This window comes from Hibiscus syriacus, unplaced genomic scaffold (assembly GCF_006381635.1).
Source record: "Hibiscus syriacus cultivar Baekdansim isolate YM2019G1 unplaced genomic scaffold, ASM638163v2 tig00112305_pilon, whole genome shotgun sequence".
NCBI classification, from domain to species: domain Eukaryota; kingdom Viridiplantae; phylum Streptophyta; class Magnoliopsida; order Malvales; family Malvaceae; genus Hibiscus; species Hibiscus syriacus.
The window spans coordinates 156,476-176,170 of NW_024063299.1; the positions used below are offsets into that span (position 1 = coordinate 156,476).

The window sequence follows — 19,695 nt, forward strand, 5'->3', positions numbered from 1 at the left end:
GTTGGGTGATTGTAATTAGGCCCATTTGGCCTGCAAAATGTAACACATAATAATAAATAATAATAATAATAATAATAATAATAATAATAATAAAAAACTCGAAAAAACCGGTGTCTACACACTTTTTAAGGACCAACTTAAGAATTTAATATATATAAATATATACCAAAAATAAGTTGGTCTAATGAGATTAGATATTAGACCCCTTAGCAAGGTCAAGGATTCAAATTCTTACATTTGTGAATGGAGCCAATTGGGTTAGAAGGATCACTCTCACCTCTAAAGTACTTGATTCAAATTAATCAATTAATAAATTATATATTAGTGATTATATCAAATATATATTGTATGTATATAAATATATATTATTATTATTTTAAAAAAATTGGGAGGCCATGACCTCCTCTGGTCATTTTCTCCTTCACTTAGGACAACAAGAACTAAGAAAAATTATATTCTCTTTAATCATCGTTTATTTTCGATGGTTTCATCGCTAATGTGATTTTAATGATCTATTGAAAAGATGAAATCAATCAATAGTGAGTGTGTAACAAGAAAGGCCAAAAGTAATTAATTAACCTAAAAGAATTCATTATGATAAAACTCTCATCATGATGGGAATGAAGCTATAAAATTGGGTTTTACCGTTGGGAAAGTTTCGATATTATTGAAGAAATTCTATAGTTGCAGACTGGATCCAATACATTGTGACAAATTCCAGCAGTGAATCCTATGCGAGCTAGCCAATAAAATGATGGAAGAATTAAATTGGATTTAATTATTAATTTTCACATTAAAAACGGACTAATAATTATAATTAGTGCAAAGAAAAATATTGTAACACAAAACCAGCCAGGTCCCTCACTCTACAAAACCTACCTTCTTTCTCTTTCCTGTTATGCTTATGAAAAAAATTAATTAAAGATGCTTAATTTCTAACCTTCAAATTTGGTTTGTAAAGTGGAAAGTTTTATAAGATGTATGAATCAAGTACAAATTATAAACTCTACTAAGCCGTAAGCTCTTTGTTGAGGTGATAAAGATCTCATCATTCAGCGGCAAAATTCGGATTTCATGGTGTCCGCCACTGCCTGAAGAGGTGGGAACCAAGGAGACTAAGGTAACATATAAATATTCTCAACTTAAAAGTCCAAAAATTAAATATCAAATAGAAATTATGAAACCTGAAAGATAACATAAACCAAACAATCCCTTGCGTTCTTACAAATCTACAAAGTGTGTAAAAGGTTCCAAATATAGACATGATTACACAGGAAAAATATACAGTGCACAACAACAGGGTAACTCAACATGACAAAGACCAAATTTCAAAACCATGAGCAATTTGCTGTCAGCCACTCCTCAAACAGGTGCAAAACAGTGTAAAATGAACAAGTGAATTGCACAAAATTTAGACAAGAATAAATTAAACCCTAGTACGAACGCGTACCCCTCAGCCGCAGAAGGGTTTAACATTAAACCTGTAGAGAAGCTTCTTCTTTTTCGAAGTCGGGTTGTCAACAGTAAGCAATACTTTGCCCAGTTCACTAACCTTGAAGCTTTGAGACACAACTGGTTCATCTTTTGGAGTCATCTTCGTCAGTTTTTGAATAATGACCGCATAGCTATCTTTAGCGTTAGGCACGAATTCGGCTCCATAGCTAACCTCCCAACCGACTACCCTGATTTCCCAGACAATAACACATTTCTGCAGTGCAAAGTTTTTCACATTGATATAAGTGGGACTGGACCTTACATTCATCATTGACACAAAACATAGATAAGTAGCATGAAGAAACAATAAAGTTCGAACCTCGAATATTGTTATTTCAACAGTTTGCTTTGTCCCCGGTTTCACCGTCATTTCAGTGGCCGGATCGGCATCGCTGAACTCGGGATTGCAATCGCAAGAATCCACACTCAAACCACCATATTGAACGGGCACTTGCTCAGGTGGTATGTATCTGTTTTACACATAATTTAATCCAGGATATTAACCACTAACAAGAACTATAGGTACTTGGAATAAGCACTTAGATAACTCGAATTACTCACTTAAAAAGTGTTTCAGTAGATTTTGCAGGCAGCGCAACGACGAACTTGCTCTTGGTTCTTTGAGTCATAAATGGACTAATCATTGTATAGAATGCAAGATACCACCAAGGAACATTAATAAATACCTAACAGAATATGAAACCCAAATCAATGCTTCTCCCAAGAATTTAATGGACGACAAAAATTTAACATTGTACTTGGAATAAGCACTTAGATAACTCGAATCACTCACTTAAAAAGGGTTTCAGTAGATTTTGCAGGCAGCGCAACGACGAACTTGCTCTTGGTTCTTTGAGTCATAAATGGACTAATCATTGTATAGAATGCAAGATACCACCAAGGAACATTAATAAATACCTAAACAGAATATGAAACCCAAATCAATGCTTCTCCCAAAGAATTTAATGGACGACAAAAATTTAACATTAGGGATATACAGATAGATACAGAACAAACCTGTTTTGCAACAAACTCTGGATAATTATCTTGGAGAACCTGAAGAGCCTGTTTTGTTGCCAATCTAAGCTCCTTTTTCCCAGGTCCAGGTGAATTTTTGAGGTCACTAACCTGGAAAATGGTGTTAACACCACCAGGACTAAAATCAAGCTTTCTTATACTCTTTTCCAATAGCTGAATTCGCCATCGCAGGAACTTCATTCGCTTTTCCTCATCGGAAAACGCTTTCTGGTATAGTTCTTTATTCTGAAACTCCCCGTAAACATTGTAACAAACAGGGTGACCTTCCTTATCTTTTCTATGCATGAACACAACTTTGTCCATATCATCACCAAGATCTTCATCCAAAAGATCATCGATTCCGAACCCTTTCCTCCACTGGATGGTGTTTTTTATCATTAGAAACGCATCTTTAGCTTTGAAATCCCTTGCTCTTAAGAACTTCATAAGGATGACATCGCTCCTATCATCTTTTAAAAGAGGAATACCCCAAATAGATACCTCTTTTGGTTCTTGTTTCTTTTCCCTTTCTGGGTTTTCTTCACTTTTGGATTCTGAATGGAAAAGGTTAGAGTCTATTGCTTCTTTAACAAGCTGCTTCAGTTCTTCCAAAGCTTTCCTTTCGAAATCAGATAGATCAGCTTCCTTATTGCTTTCCTCTTTGAAAGAACCCAGATTTTGAGGAGCCTTTTTCTCTTCAGCAACGGTAGCCACCTCTTCTGGAGCAGTAGTTGTAGTAGTCCTGCTCGCTGCAGTAGGTTCTGGTGGAGCTCCCTCCTCATATTTCTCCATCATCGCTGCCAACGATCCCGACTCCGTAACCACCTCCTGCTGCGGTGGAGTAGGTGGTTGCTGCAACTTGGATTCCGATATCACTACAGTTACCTCTGGTGGAGCTGGTGGAGCTGGTGGCGCTTCTTCCTTTGGTGTCTCTCTCACAGCAACTGGCTCAGATTCTGACTCCACTGCTTGCGTTGTTGGCGTTTGAGTTAGCTCCTCTTTTCCTGACCCTTTATCCGTTGAATCAGGTTCCAATGATATCGGTTCCTGTGGCGGCGGTGTCTGCTCTTCTTTTTCAGCTATAGTCGTTGAAACAGATTCGGTGACAGAAACAGACACAGCTGCTACATGGGATGGTAGGGAAGGGTCTTCTTTTACTAAAACATCAGGTGAATCCGTCTCGGTCACCTCCTGCGGGGTTGGGGGCAGCGCCGCCGCCACAGGTGTGTTCTGAGCTGGAGTTTCCTCGGCCATGTTTGGTTGTTTTTTTTGTATAAAAAAGTGAAAGTGTGGATGTGAAGCTGAAGTGAAGAAGCGAGAAGGTTCACAAGGACAAAGAAAAATATATGGGAAACGGAATCCTATGCTCTAATGTATAATCTAACAAAAATGCAGACATTGTATAATATAATTAATTTTATTTTATTTCTTGAAATTGTTAATATTGTATAATTGAAAAATGTAAATTTGAATGTGATCTAATTATTTAAATATACATTATTAAACTAATATATATTTATTATAAAAAATAAAAAATGTGTTTTGTTGACAATCATATGTTTTAAAACACGTTGATAAATAAACTTTTAACATACGTGATACTCTGATTAATAAATAAATAAAAAATACACGTAATCAATCACATTTTCAAGAGTTTAAAAAAATATTTATATAAAATAATATATTTTAAAAAATAAATTTATTTAGTATTTAAATATAAAAAATTTAATTTAACTTTTTAATTAATTACGAGTATATGATCTATTAATTGATTAATCCATATCATGTTTTAAAGAAGTTTTTTGGGGACGACTCTCCTCAAAATAAAAAAGGAACCTATCACTATGCCTCCATCAAACGCCACCCTCCTATATTTCAACACAAACGCTCATCATCCCATATTTCAACACAAAATACCCCCATCATCCTTTGTTTTCTGTAATAACAAAAGCATAATCACCCCACTTTGTAATATTTTATGTTAAAGTTATGTAAAAATTTGACTATAAAACCAAACAAAATTTATGAATAAGAGGGGGGATTCGAACATCAAAAAGAGTGAAACAATTGTAAGGCCTTTTGGATCTCGATTTTTTCCAGCAGAAATACAAAAGCATTTTAAAGGTTGTTTGTTTTTTTTTCTTTTTTTTCTCTTTGTTTCATTTTGAAATAACAAATAGAAATCATAAATAATGAGCATTTTACAGTAAAAAATAAGGAAGAAAATCTAATGATTACCCGGGGAAGGGAGTCTCACTGGGGTAGGGGTCGCTGATGTGGTCGATGGTGAGGGAGTCGAAGAGATTAGGTGTTCTAGGGGTTCAAAAGAGTTTTGCATGTTGTCTTTAGGTGTATATCTAGGTTTTTAGGAGGTAGGTTTTACGGTTTTTAGGGTGAGAGTGGTTGCTCCGCCGTCGAGGGTCGCCGGAATACGAGGCATACGAAAGGTCAAGCCATTTTCGAAGTGATCTAAGGTTTTTTCTTTGGGTTTTCGGTGTAAGGTTAGGTTTGAGAGAATAGATCATGGAAAAAGGATATTTTTAAATGGTTTAGGGGCTTCGACCACCGCCTGTGGTGGTCGGAGCGCCGGATGAAGCGGCGATGCTGGGGCTTCGACGATGTTCTCGCCCGAGGGGAGAGGGAAAGTTGAGAGCTTTTAGGTTTTTTAGGACTGGGGATAAAATGAAACAAAAAAAATTGAGAGAGTGTGTTTTATAGTGGGCTTTCGAGGGTTATTTCGCTTTAGGTCCCCTCAGTTTATTACGTGTTTTACATTATGGTCATGGGGGCTATTTTGGTTTTTTACCCTTTTTTTTACTTGTGTTATTTTTTATTGGGTGATTCTCTGTTTAATCCCTGATATTTCTCGTGTGTTTCGCATTCTAGTCATTAGTTATTTGTTTCTATTTTATTTTGAATTAAACTTTAAGTTTTAATTTATTTTAGTTCAACCCTGACATTTTTAATTTATTTTAATTCAGTCCTTATTAGTCTTAATTTAGCTTCTGAGTTTTAATTTCTTGTATTTTAGTCCCTGTTTATTTTATATTTAGTTACTTTCTTTTGATTTCTTGCAATTTAGTCCTTACATTTAAAGTTTATTATATTTAGATATTTGAATATTTTAATTTCCTTTATTATTTTAATTTTATTTTATTCAGTTTTAGTATTTATTTAATTTATTTTGTAATTTTATTTCTTAATTAGGGTTAAATGAAATTCTACTTGATTGCATTGTTTTTAAAACTTAAGGCATTATTCACTTATTAATGAGTAATAATATATCCTCCGCGATTGTGCTCAGGGGGTGGCTACTGGTAATTCCCAAAATAAGTCGACATCCTTTTCAAAACCATATCATGTTTTCTAAAAACGAGGCAATATTCGGTTATTTGGCACAATAGTTGATCTTCCGCATTTACGCTCGGAAGTGAACGCTATCTGCCATAATAAACGAATATCTTTTTCAAACTCTGCATCCATAATGATTTTCAATTTAAATAAAGATTGAACTCAAAATTTCCGATTTTAAATATAGGGTAATTAACTAGGTACCAATTTTTAGGCGATTGTGAGGGTGTTAATCCTTCCCCACGCGTAACCGACTCCTGAATCTGATTTCTGGATTTTTGTAGACCCCAAAACTCAGTATTTTAATAAAAATAAAATGTTTTATTAAAATCACCCGATTTTTATGGTGTTCCAATCTCACCTTAAATGATTGGTGGTGACTCCTCATATTTCGAAAAGATTTTCAAAAGAAAAACCCCGAGTCGGTATCTTTTTCCCCTGCCCGAGCGAAAAACGATGTTGACAGCTTGGCGACTCCGCTGAGGACTTCTGTTTTTAAAAAATTGAGAGTCGAGCCACAAGTTGGTTACCCTATATTTATTATTTGGAAATTACGAGTTCAGCCTTGTTTAATTTATGGTTCATTATGTTATTTCAAAAAGAAAAAAAAAAGATTTTCTCTCTGATTAATGCTTACAATTTTATGAATATTTAGGATTATTTCATATGATAGCTCTAAACTCAAGCTCAAACCCGGTTTACTTAAGTAGAAAGAAACGTCACACCTCACGAGGAGCATTGGACTTCCTTGTGTGGGTCTGACAAAGTATCTCTAGAAAGCACCCTGAGTTGCCTATCCAGATATCAGATCTGAGTTACTCTTTTAGCGGTGTGATCCCCTGAGCTGAACCCGATTCGCAAGTTTGTAATGGGCCAGAATCGGGAGCAACCTTAGCATGTTGTAAAAATGGCTTGGGAACCCTTTGCTAGAACCTAGTCTCATATAAAGAATTTAGTAAGCTTAACACGCTAGTGCCATATGGATAACCTAGGAGAACTAGAACACATATAGTTAGGATTATTAATTTTCTTTGTATGCCTTTTTTTCAGTCTCAACTTTGAGTCATATTTATTTATTTTTACTAAGATTACATTTTTGGACTAATCATTTCAACTAACTTGATTAATTTTGTTTTATTTCTACTAACATTGGTTTCCTTTTGTCTGCTCTTATTGCATTTTTGCATGAACATGGCATATCATTCAAAGGTATTGATCCTTAAATAATTGATCATTTAGAAGGTTCTTGAAAAACAATGCCACATCAATGCCTTTCTCTGGGATCGGTAGGATTTTGAAGATGCTCCACGTAGATCGAGTAGCTAGAAGGAGTCTACCTACCAAGAAGACGAGCTAGACACCTGTCTGCTGAGGTAAAAAGTTGGACTCTAGATGATTCGACGCTGAAACCAACAATTGAAGATCACGAACCAGCTTGAAATATTTTTGGAATTAGTAGATCGAGTAGCGTCAAGGTAAAGTATACCTACTGAGAAGTTGAATATATACCTGCTGAGGTAAAACATTAGACTCGAGACGATTCGACGCTGAAGTCAACATTTGAAGATCATAAACCAGCTCGAAAGATCTCTAGAAGTATAAGATGAAGTAGAAGCTTTGAAGATGATGCAGTTTCCAGATGCTCACAGGAGTTAGGCGGCATACAGATGGACCAGATTTTTACTTCCCTAGTGTACCGAGACATTGTCGGTTTTTCAAGAATTGTTCTAGGAACATTTATTTTTGGGATCAATCCCAAGCTGCATTTGCATCTCACTTTTTGCACACCCATTTTGCATTTGTATGTGCATCTTTGCATTAGTATATACATATTGTACATTACATGGTATACACTGCGTCTCAATCATAGATCCCGAAGGTAACTCGCGGAGAATCTTGTGATAAAAGTTTTAAGGTGAGATGAAGTTGCCCTACTCGTACCAAGAAAGAATTGAAAGTTATGGACATGATGTTAGCACCATCAAGGCACCTTACTGAGAATTGTTGGGCATTGAAACACAAGGTTCATAATTTAATCAATTAAGGGGCATGGACATTCGATGAATAATGGGGCATTTTGATGCAAACCGAGAAAAATCATTGTAACCGCTAAAAACTTTTGAAGCACTCACATATTGTCTTGTTTGAATTTCTTTTCTTTATATTTTTATTTGTATATTGATAATCGAACATTTTAAGTAAAATTCTACCTTCTGAGGTTATGAGCAATGAATAATTTTCAGACTCGAAATTCTTTAAATATCCACTAGATTAAAAGCTCTTTTAAGAATCAGTTATAGATCTTTGAAAAAATGACAAAATTGAAAACTGATAAAACAAGGACCCTCAACCTTACCACAAATGATACATTCGAACCCCATACCCTTCTCTTACAAGGACCACTTTAGCCTTCTCTCATAAGGAAATGATCAAAAGGCAAGGCATTCAGGTATGAATAGGAGCGGACAACATGAGGCATCTCTTGTGTATGATATTGCAAAATTGCCTAGACTACACTTCTGTTGAAGACGCTCAGTGATGATACTAATCTTCACAAATGGAATAGTGGAATAGATGAATTTAGTTTAGGTCAGTTGTTTGGGAACTGAACTCTAAATATGAGATTTCCTGAGAATCAATGACACATAGACTATAACATGGTTCTTCTTGACAAGCTTAAGAATTTTAATCTGAATGCTCAAAAAGCTAATAAATTATTACTATAGATTATACAATAAAGCTGAGTTATTCCGCTAAAGCAATTGGTTATAGATGCAACTCAAAAGCCCTGGCTTTATGAATAGATTGCATTTGAACCATGACATTATTCAGATACTCGGCAGTTCAGTGTTTGCTCCACTGTAATTGTCAAGTCAAAGATCTTGTGATGAGATGAACCCTTCAGCTAGCCCAATGAGGGCGATTATAAGGTATATGCAATAAAGCTGAATTCAGCTAGCCGACAATGAAAAATTAAATCAAATTGATCTAATAATGAGTTTCAAAGAAAATGGACTAAGGGAATCAGGGAACACTTGTTATAGTCAACCTCACACAAGCACGTAGGAATTTTATGTTTAGACTGTTGTCCCTGCACTACTTTTGTTAAAAGAAGTCTATGAAGCTTGAACAAATGAAAGATTTAGACAACCGAAACAAAAGTGTTCTAGAAAGTCTAATGATTGATTATGTTGGTTGCGTCATTTTGTCCGCATCCGATTAAAATGCAAGCCAAAGAAGAGGGGCATGTCGTAAGGTTCACAAGGACCGAAAAAGAAATTACATTTCGATGACTAAAACCTTAGAAACTTTAAGGAGCTAACCTGAAACCATCCCATCAATTTTGACATTTGTCAAAGATGTATAACTTTGAAAGATTAAAAGAGCTGTTGATTCTCTTGATATTTACTGAACTCATGTTCCGAGATTTGCTTCAATTGTGAGCCTAAAAGAATGACGTTTTCTTAAACGAACTTTCCATATTTTGAAAAATAAAAGGAAAGAAAACATTTTCAAATAGAACAATCTCTCTAGAGAGTTTAGCCTGGAAATTGGCAGAGGTCCCTCAGACCTAAAAGCTCATAATCAAAAATTGGGGCAAAGAATTTGAATGTTAGGGTGCCAGAAAAGCAGATGTTTGCAAAGAAATGCGATGGTACACCCTGGTGTGAGAGAAGAATGAAGACGAACAGATCAAGAAGAAACCAAGATTGCTTGAGCACATTTTCACTGCTATTAATCAAGAAGAACATGCATTATACATACATGAATTTACATATTTGCATCAAACATCCATCATTAGGATAGTTACATCCAGATACATTTTACAGATCTTTCAGGAGAATATAAGATTAAAAGACAACAAGACGTCCTCAACAAGTGGGAACAATCATCTTAATATTCAACATTTACAATATAAATTTTTTCTCGCTTGAGACAATCTCATTTAATACTGAGGATTTGTCTCACTTGAGATTGTTTTTTTAAAATAGACTTTGTCTCACTTGAGACAGTTTTTACTCGAAACAAGAAGATTTATTTCACTTAAGATTGTTTTTCTTAAAACAAGATTTGTCTCGCTTGAGACAGTTTTTACGCGAAACAAGAAGATTTATTTCACTCTAGATTGTTTTTCTTAAAACAAGATTTGTCACGCTTGAGACGGTTTTTACTCGAAAGAAGACATTTCATTTCACTCAAGATTGTTTTTAAAGAAGATTTTATCTGCTTGAGATAGTTTTCCTCGAAACATAAGATTTTATCTCGCTTGAGATAGTTTCCCTCAAAACATAAGATTTTATCTCGCTTGAGATAGTTTTCCTGGAAACATAATATTTTGTCTCGCTTGAGATAGTTTCCCTTGAAATAGAAGATTTTATCTCGCTTGAGATAGTTTCTCTCGAAACAGAATATTTTTATCTCGCTTGAGATAGTTTCCCTCGAAACAGAAGATTTTATCTCGCTTGAGATAGTTTCCCTCGAAACAGAATATTTTGTCTCGCTTGCGATAGTTTCGCTCGAAACAAAAGATTTAAAGAAACTAAGCTTGATTTTCAAGGGTTTCTCGATGAGTAAGTCCTTCGGGCCATCAGTAAGTCTTTCGAGCATGATGCTTAAATCCTTCGGGTTATCTATAAGTCTTTCGGGCAAGATAATAAGACCTTCGGGCAATCCATAAGACCTTCGGGCAGGATATTTTTAACATTTTCGGTACTCAATTCATCACATATGGAGTTGAATCAGCAACACCTCACTTGAGGAACCAACATTGCGAGTAGAGAATTTGTAATGAAAAGCTTGTTCAACCTTTTGCTCGATTTACAACACTTCGAATCAACAACACATCACTCGAGGGATCAACATTTCCAATGGAAATATCAAGATGAGAAGAACCCATAACCAGAAAAACTGAAGATGAAGACTCAACTAAGAGAACAAAGCAAAGATGATATCATTTGCAGCAAGGACTCGATAAATTTCGCAGAAAAAGAAGAATCGACATTCCCACCAAAGAGTTTACAGCGTGATAATAAGGGACCAAACAGATAAAAATTGGTGTTTTACGTCTTTGCTCTATTCCCGTTTCATAGAAACAAACAAAAGGGGGCAACTGTAATCACCAATTTTCAAAAGTCAAAAAGAAAGCCTACCACTACCATGCCCCTATTAAACCCCACCATCCCACATTTCAACACCAATGCCCATCATCCCATATTCAACACCAAATACCCCCACCATCCTTTGTTTCCCGCAATAACAAAAGCATAACCACCCTACTTTGTAAAATTTTATGTTAAAATTATATAAAAGTTTGGCTATAAAACCAAACAAAAGTTATGAACAAGAGGGGGGATTCGAACAACAAAAAGAGTGAAACAATTGTAAGGCCTTTTGGCTCTCGGTTTTTTCTAGTAGAAATACAAAAGCATTTTAAAGGTTGTTTGTTTTTTTTCATTTTTTTCTCTTTGTTTCATTTCGAAATAACAAATAGAAATCATAAATAATGATCATTTTATAGAAAAAAAATAAGGAATAAGATCCAGTGATACACGAGGAAGGGAGTCTCACCAGGGTAGGGGTCGCCGATGTAGGTCGATGGTGAGGGAGTTGAATAGATTAGGAGTTCTAGGGGTTCAAAAGAGTTTTGCATGTTGACTTTAGGTGTAGATCTAGGTTTTTAGGAGGTAGGTTTTGCGGTTTTTGGGGTGAGAGTGGTTGCTCCGCCGTCGAGGGTCACCGGAATACGAGGCATACGAAAGGTTAAGCTATTTTCGAAGTGATCTAAGGTTTTTTTTTTTTGGGTTTTCGATGTAAGGTTGGGTTTGAGAGAATAGATCTGTGGAAAAAGGATATTTTTTGGATGATTTAAGGGCTCTGACCACCGCGTGTGGTGGCCGGAGCGCCGGCTGAAGCGACGTTGCTGAGGCTTCGGCGATGTTCTCGCCCGATGAGGGAGAGGGAAAATTGAGAGCTTTTAGGCTTTTTTAGGGTTGGGGATAAAATGAAACAAAAAAAGGTGAAAGTGTGTTTTATAGTGGGCTTTCGAGGGTTATTTTGCTTTATGTCCCCTCAGTTTATTTCGTGTTTTGCATTATGGTCCTGGAGGGCCATTTTGGTTGTTTACCCTTTTTTTACTTTGTTATTATTTATATTGGGTGATTCTCTGTTTAATCTCTGATATTTCTCGCGTGTTTTTCATTCTAGTCATTAGTTATTTGTTTCTATTTTATTTTGAATTAAACTTTAAGTTTTAATTTATTTTAGTCTGACCCTGACATTTTTAATTTATTTTAATTCAGTCCTTATTAGTCTTAATTTAGCTTCTGAGTTTTAATTTCTTGTATTTTGGTTCCTGTTTATTTTTATTTAGTTACTTTCTTTTTATTTCTTACAATTTAGTCCTTACATTTAAAGTTTATTATATTTAGATCCTTGAATAATTTAATTTCCTTTATTATTTGTAATTTTTATTTTATTCAATTTTATTATTTATTTAATTTATTTTGTAATTTTATTTCTTAATTAGGATTAAATGAAATTTTGCTTGATTGCATTATTTTTAAAACTTAAGGTACTATTCACTTATTACAGAGGTAATAGTATATCCTCCACGATTGTGCTCAGGAGGTGACTACTAGTAATTCCCTAAATAAGTCGACATCTTTTTCAAAATCACATCATGTTTTCTAAAAACGAGGCAATATTCGGTTATTAGGCACAATAGTTGATCTTCCGCATTTACGCTCGGAAGTGAATGCTATCGGCCATAATAAACGAATACCCTTTTCAAACTCTGCATCCTTAATGATTTTAAAGTTAAATAAAGATTGAACTCAAAATTTCCGATTTTAAATATAGGGTAATCAACTAGGTACCAATTTTTGGGCGCTTTGTGGGGGTGCTAATCCTTCTCCACGCGTAACCGACTTCCGAACCTGATTTCTGGATTTTCATAGACGCCAAAACTCGGTATTTTGATAAAACTAAAATGTTTTATTAAAATCATCCTATTTTTATGGTGTTTCAATCACACCTTAAATGATTGGTGGCGACTCATCACATTTCGAAACAATTTTCAAAAGAAAAACCCTGAGTCGATATCTTTTTTCCCTGCCCTGGCGAAAAAAAAGTGTCGACATAACCTAATTTGTTTAATTTGTAAACGCTAGGATTTGAATACTTGCCATCACTTAAGGAATATATGGTCTCATCCCACTGACAAACTAATTGTTGGTAATGTGTTTGGTGTTCATTTTTTTATAGAAGTTACTGATTTTATTAAAAAAATAAAAAATATCCAAATTACAATGAAGGTTTACAACCACAACCGTAAATTAAACATATAATCAACATATTTTCTTAAACACAAGAAACTAACCACTTAAGATCACATAAGGACCATATAAGGAAAAAGTTAAAAAACCTAACCAAATAAACTTGAACAAAAAATATATACGAACAGATCTTACTGTATCGACAAACAAACCACAAAAGGGATGAAACTATTGAAAGACTATCGACAAATTATAAATCAGATTTGAGTGACGTGAAAATACTATCTACGAAGGCAAATCCGTATCCAAATCTAATATGAGGGTCTAAAGTAGGAAAAATCAGTATGGTAACAAATAAACGTCATCTTGATCAGTCATGATAATACCAAATCTAACCCTAAACAAAGAATAAATAGAAACGACCAAATGACCAAAATCATGTTATTAAAGTAGAAAAAAACGTGACATAAAGATAAAAAAAAAACATACCATAAAGATATAATTATTAAAAAAAAAAATAAAAAAAATAAAAATATAATTTAATAAATAAAATAAATATCAACGATAGAGCGATTAACATCAAAATTGATATTACATCAATCATAAAAATAAGAAGAAAAGAGAATAAAGTATAAAGATTTTTTTAAGAAATGATTAGACAATATTATAATACAGAAAGTGTTTGTCGAGAATGACTGAACAAAATTAAAAGACAAAAATTTTCCGTTAAAAATAATTAGATAAAATTAAAGTACACATTTAAAGTACATAAATCATTTTCATAATAGTGTAATGAATTATTCGAGACGACTCAGGCCCAGCTCGATTGAGTTTTGATAAATGTTTTCGAATGTTTTTTTTATCATAACTAGGCTCGTCCATGGACATTTGTAGCCCAATGTTAGATTCGAAGGCTCAGACTTCAACAGCCCAAGGTATGTAACCCTAGACCCGAAAAGGTGAGACAAGACGAAGCAAAAGGAGGAATAAAACAACAATAACAGCAAAAATAATAGAAAAAGGAAAATAAAAAAGAGAAAATAACCTCAGTGACCAAAAATCCTAGATAATATACGATTTTGACCAACTTTTTTTGGATTTGCGAAAATGACCAACAAAATCACAATGTGATCTCTAATTCGCATTGCGATCTCCACTATCGCAAATTCGCGTTGCATTTCGCGTTGCGATAGTTGAAAATCGCGTTGCGCTTTTCCATTTCGCGTTGCGATTTTCCATTTCGCGTTGCGATTTTCCATTTCGCGTTGCGATAGTTGAAAATCGCGTTGGGATTTTCCATTTCGCGTTGCGATAGTCTACAGTTGTCGTTGCGATTTTCCAAATTCGTTACGAAAATTCGTTGTGATAGTTAAAAAAAAGATTTTGTTTCTTAAGAATTTTCTCTAAAAAGATAGTATCCGCGCGGACGTGTCGAAGACACGTATGACCACGACCACGACCACGACCACGAGACGAGACGGACTGTGGCGGCGGCGGCGCGCGAGAGTCCCCCTTGTTCTCTATCACTCAACAAGGAAGTGGGAAAGCCAAGACTTAAATACCATTCCCAATAGTGTTTCCAATACTATGTGGGATTGAGCATTACCAATACTTGTTTCCAATACAATGTGATTATTCAGGAAACAATTAATAATCATGCACCTTAAAACAACTGAATCAACAACCAATTGCATTAGTATTATACGATTAAATATGTCATAATTAAAAGTCAATCTACAATCAATCGCGATTATTGCAATTTTAAGCAAAACATTCAAAAATAATATCACTATTTAAGGCTCAATCCCACATAGTATTGGGAACAAGTGTTGGTAATGCTCAAATCCCACATAGTATTGGAAACACTATTGGGAATGGTATTTAAGGCTAGGCTTTCCCACTTTCTTGTTGAGTGATAGAGAACAAGGGAGACTCTCTCGCGCCGCCGCCGCCGCCGTCCGTCTCGTCTCGTGGTCGGGGTCGGGGTCGGGGTCGGGGTCGGGGTCGTGGTCGTGGTCGGGCTGGTGCTTTTGGCGGCCTCCTATTCTTCAGTTTGTATCCTTTTCTCCATATTTTGTCAATTCATTTTTTTCTTTTAAGATATTGGTTTTGAAGCATTCGATCGGTGAACTGTTGAAACGATTTGTACATAATTTGTAGAACTTAATATTTTCAAGTTAAAGATTGAACTATATGATGGGTTTTACGGTCTGTAGTTGTTAACCATTGCAGATTGGCCTGAGATTTTTTCTTCTGGTCGCCAGCATATTTCCATTTTTATTATATATATTTTTGTACCGATCAGATGTGATGCCTCTATATAATAGTGCCAGAATTGTGATGATGATGTAATGTCTGTTTAGAATGCCAAAACTATTATCATTGTTTTATTATCTGCACATCAATATCCATGCAGGAGCCAATGTTTAAGATCATTTGGCTTCCTTATGGAGCTATGTATAGGTAACTATACCATAACACATTACTATGTTACGGGGACTCGTGTGAGTGTTGAATACGGGAATCTGTTCTACACGGATATGTTCAATTGTTGCTAAGTTTTTCTAAATTTTTATGTTTTGGAGGTGCTTGGAGGATCATATTCCCATGCCCATGTCTAAATTTTAGTCAGGCATGAATGTCGCACAGTACTTCAAGAAACATAGACATGTGATTCTTTTAAGATATTCAAGCAGTGCTTACGTCCCTGTATGATTGATTTACCTACATATATTCCAGCACCAGAACTAGCTCCTTTCTCCATTGCTCTAGTTTGCGCATGATTCCCAAAAAAATTGATGCAGAGGATGGAATGCAAAGTGGTTTTAATTTTATGTCTCATAAACACATTCCTCTCTTGTAGGTTAACAACCGAGTTTAAACTTCTCCATCGTTCCTACTGAGTAAAGCTGAAACAGTTAAAGCTATTATGCATCTTGCCTTAGTGGATATTCATGTAGGCAGTAGACCGTATTCTTCAGCTTTGAATCGCATTGAATTTTTTATAGTAGCCTTCTATCCAAGCATTATTATTTCCGTGCCTTCCATTTCTGTGATTTTCTTCTTTCTTTTCTTCCTCCCTTGAATTCATAATTTTTATGCATTTTGATTTTTCATAGCAGGGAATCCAGTGACTCGATGGGTATCGGTAGCTTTAGGTGGTGGGATTGGAATTGGATCTGCATACACAGAATGTTCTCGTATTTTTGATGGATACGATGCTCCTGCTTCCCAGGTAGGAGTTTTGTTTTTCTCTGCTAATACTTTAATATTTTGAACCACTGCTTTTTCTAGGTTGTCAATTCATATTTTAGTTACTTTTACTGCTAATCCTTTGTTATACAAATGTTAAATTCTTGTTCGACCTGTTACAAGTCATCTAAAGGTGTTAAATGGGCAGATTTGCATCTACTTCAACACCAACAACCAACCAATCATATGGGTGATAGTTTGAGTGGACACGTTGGATAAAATTTAGGTGCTGGGATTGGAATTGGAAATGTTAAGTAAATTTTGTCATATGATAATTTCTTGTAACCAATAATATAATTAAAAATTGTTGAATTGAGTGATAGTTTGAGTGGACACGTTGGATAAAATTTAGGCACATCTCAATTAGTGAACCAAAACTACTATCATTGAACTTGGCTTGCATTTTATCGGAACTTATTTTCAATCATAGGAATTGTCAAAGGCTATCTCTTAGGTTGAAATACTGTGCACTTTTGCTGTTTGTGTCGAGTCCTTTTGGTTTGCATCTTGCATATAGGCATTAGCTTAGAAAAGGGTCAGGAAATTATCCTTATGCCAATTCCTGACCGATTATTATACCATGCCATTGATTAAGACATTGAGTAGTATAGGGTGCTCTCTTTCTTGTCTCTCTCTTTGCCTTCTTTTTATTGCATTCCAACAAATACGTTAGCCATTGTCTGGTGTATGTTTTATCATCTTATCTATCTTTAGCAACAGTGGTTGACTGAAACAACCATTCTATATTCTTAAACAATTGACAGGTCAGTCATGATACTCCAAAAAGATTGGAATTTCACAGAATATTTAAAAGCTGGCCAAATTAATGAGACGAACTCATAGAATCTTGAACTTTTTTGAAAGAATTTATTGGAAAAGCTTTCCACATTTTGAGATCTGCTGTACGCACAGGAGAGAAATTAGCGTTGCTGCCTGAGCTAGGGATGTGCATTTGGTCTGTTCAATTTCTATATATCAATAACCGAATAAACCAAACTGACTATTGCCAAAAATCAGATTTCTTCTTAACCAAACTGAAATAAACAAATAAACTGAATTGATAATGTTTTATTTTTACTTTTTCCTATTTCTATGATTTATTTATAAAATAACAAAATTCAATTATAAAATAGAACATTTATATGCAGTTATTTAAAATTTTGTATTGAGTTATTACATATTTGGGTATTTAATTTCATATTTTGATTAAATTAATTAAACATATACAAGCAATTTATTGTTTAAAAAATCGTGTTCGGTTTAATCTGTTTATTCAGTTTAGATTTTCAAAACCAACATCCAAACTGAATAAACAAACTAAATAAACTGTAGAATTTCGGTTAACTTGGTTTAACTAACTATTTGCTTACCTTTAGCCTGAGCAAGTAAAGTTCTCAGGTTACAATGGCTAGCTGGTTCTTTGCCATTCGGTCTCTTGGATGATTTTGTACAGCCTTGGCAGTTTAAACACTATTTATTTCTTGATAGATGTACTAAAATTTTACACTTCACTAGCATTCTATCAACTTCGACTATTTCTCAGAAATCAGTGTGCGACACTGTGACTGATGTTTGTCAAAACTATTTTGTATATCAGTCGTCTTGATATGTGTTTCAAAAATCTCTGCAAGAAACTTCATTTTGTTCTGTTTATGTTTCCAGGATGGGAAGCAGTGAGTTGAAGTTGTTGAAGTTCCCCTAAGTTTACAGGTTTGAATTCAGATTTTTTCATAAGCTGATATTGTTTGTCGTTTCCCCAGCAATGTCTTTTGAATTTTAGTACAAACATTGTTGTTGGTGGGTCAACAATTGACATGATGCACCGGAAATTTGGCATGACTCCAGTTGTCTTTTGCTCTGTAATTCTATCATGAGTAATAACACAAATTTGGAGAATGTAATAATTCCTTCAGTTGGAGGCTTGAATTTTGTGTGATTGTTACGATTTGAATTTGTTATATCTGTTGAGTGCCAATATGGAGTTACATTTAAGCTGCCTCATAGCGTGGGAAAGTCATGGCCTTGTGTAGGTTATATTTTGAATCTCTATCATATATATATTTCTTCACCCATCCCTCTATTTTCTGCTTTCTCATTTGCTGGGACTACTACATGAAGAGTGAAACGAAGTTTTGATCTTGGTACAATACAAAAGGTTGTTGAAAATCTTGATTAGCTTATGTTTGTGAATCGCAAGGGGAAGAGGGAGAGGAGAAGCCTGCCTTCCAAATTTCTTTAATTTGAATAGGTTCATCGAAATGCAAGTTTTAGATGGTTGCAGATTAATGCAATTAATCCTCCAAAAACCACACCGTTCTGTTCTGTTTAGTTGTTGCTCAAACAGAAAATTTCCTCCCATTTCATTCTCATTGAACCTAAAGATAATCGTATACCCATGTCCTGAGTTCGTGCAAAATAGTGCAAGCTGACAATGAACACCGAAAACAAATGAGGTCAGTTTTCTTTGCATTTGTAAGAAGCTAAGAGCAAGTCTTTACATTTTTAGGTCTAATTAACCAAGTGAAATGAAAAGAACAAAAAGATGGTTTCAAAGCAACTGTCTATAGCAGTTGACATTGTGCTTACCGTGTTATCCCTTCTTCGCTGAATGCTCATTTGGCCTATTTAGGTTGGGATCAAACCAAACCAATTTTTACCAAACCTAAACTAGGTTGCTTTGGAGCTTCTATCTGAGTTGGGATGCTTAGGCTCTGAAAGGAAAGCGTCCCAATCTATCCTGTCTTTGATGAACACCATACATCATATATAGAAAACCAAAAACTCCAAACTGTATTGATGTTTGTGCTAGTATTATTTCATCTTCTGTTTTTCTTACTAATGATCTTTGTATAAGTTGGCTTTGGGGATTATGTTTGCCCAGTATTATGCTGTTTCTGGTTTTTTTTTCCAGTGTGAAACTCTGCAGGTCTTCCTCTACTTTATTTCAATATTGGAATAAATCTGTATTTATCCCCAAAAGAATAAAAACTCGGGATGAACCATTTTAGAGAGTTGCAGGTGGAAAATGGGGATATAGTTTTTAATTTCTTTTCAGAAAATCAAATAGCTTCTGTGAATCTGTTTATTGCTGACTATTTGACAATGAAAGCTCAAACACTCTTGCAGTTTCTAGTGCTTTTACTTGAGACTTCTAGAGATAATATCCATTCATTTAGCCATTGAGGTAGTTTTGTTCGTGCAAATGCTCCACCACGAATTGATTTCTAGGAAAGCTTGTTGACGTTAAAATTTCGCAATACCATGTTTTGAGGACAAATAAATTGGTTGAAGTAATGTCATTGTCAAA

At 34.8% G+C, this 19,695-nt stretch overlaps 1 protein-coding gene and 1 long non-coding RNA gene across 3 annotated transcripts; one reads left to right on the forward strand and one right to left on the reverse strand.

The window, feature by feature from the left end:
- Positions 1–1,164: 1,164 nt before the first annotated feature.
- LOC120177687 (patellin-3-like) lies at positions 1,165–3,851 on the reverse strand. Its single transcript, XM_039183749.1, has 4 exons — positions 2,512–3,851; positions 2,288–2,412; positions 1,814–1,964; positions 1,165–1,708 (listed from the first exon to the last, which is right to left on the reverse strand). The coding sequence occupies exons 1-4, from the start codon at positions 3,763–3,765 to the stop codon at positions 1,454–1,456; spliced, it is 1,785 nt and encodes a 594-aa protein (XP_039039680.1). The 5' UTR covers positions 3,766–3,851; the 3' UTR covers positions 1,165–1,453.
- Positions 3,852–15,156: 11,305 nt separating this feature from the next.
- Positions 15,157–18,325, forward strand: LOC120177730. 2 transcript variants are annotated; one of them, XR_005521462.1, is made up of 3 exons: positions 15,157–15,187; positions 15,553–16,371; positions 18,051–18,325. It is a non-coding gene; the product is annotated as an uncharacterized LOC120177730 (long non-coding RNA). The 2 variants fall into 2 exon arrangements; XR_005521461.1 differs by having other exon boundaries at positions 16,259–16,371.
- Positions 18,326–19,695: the final 1,370 nt, after the last annotated feature.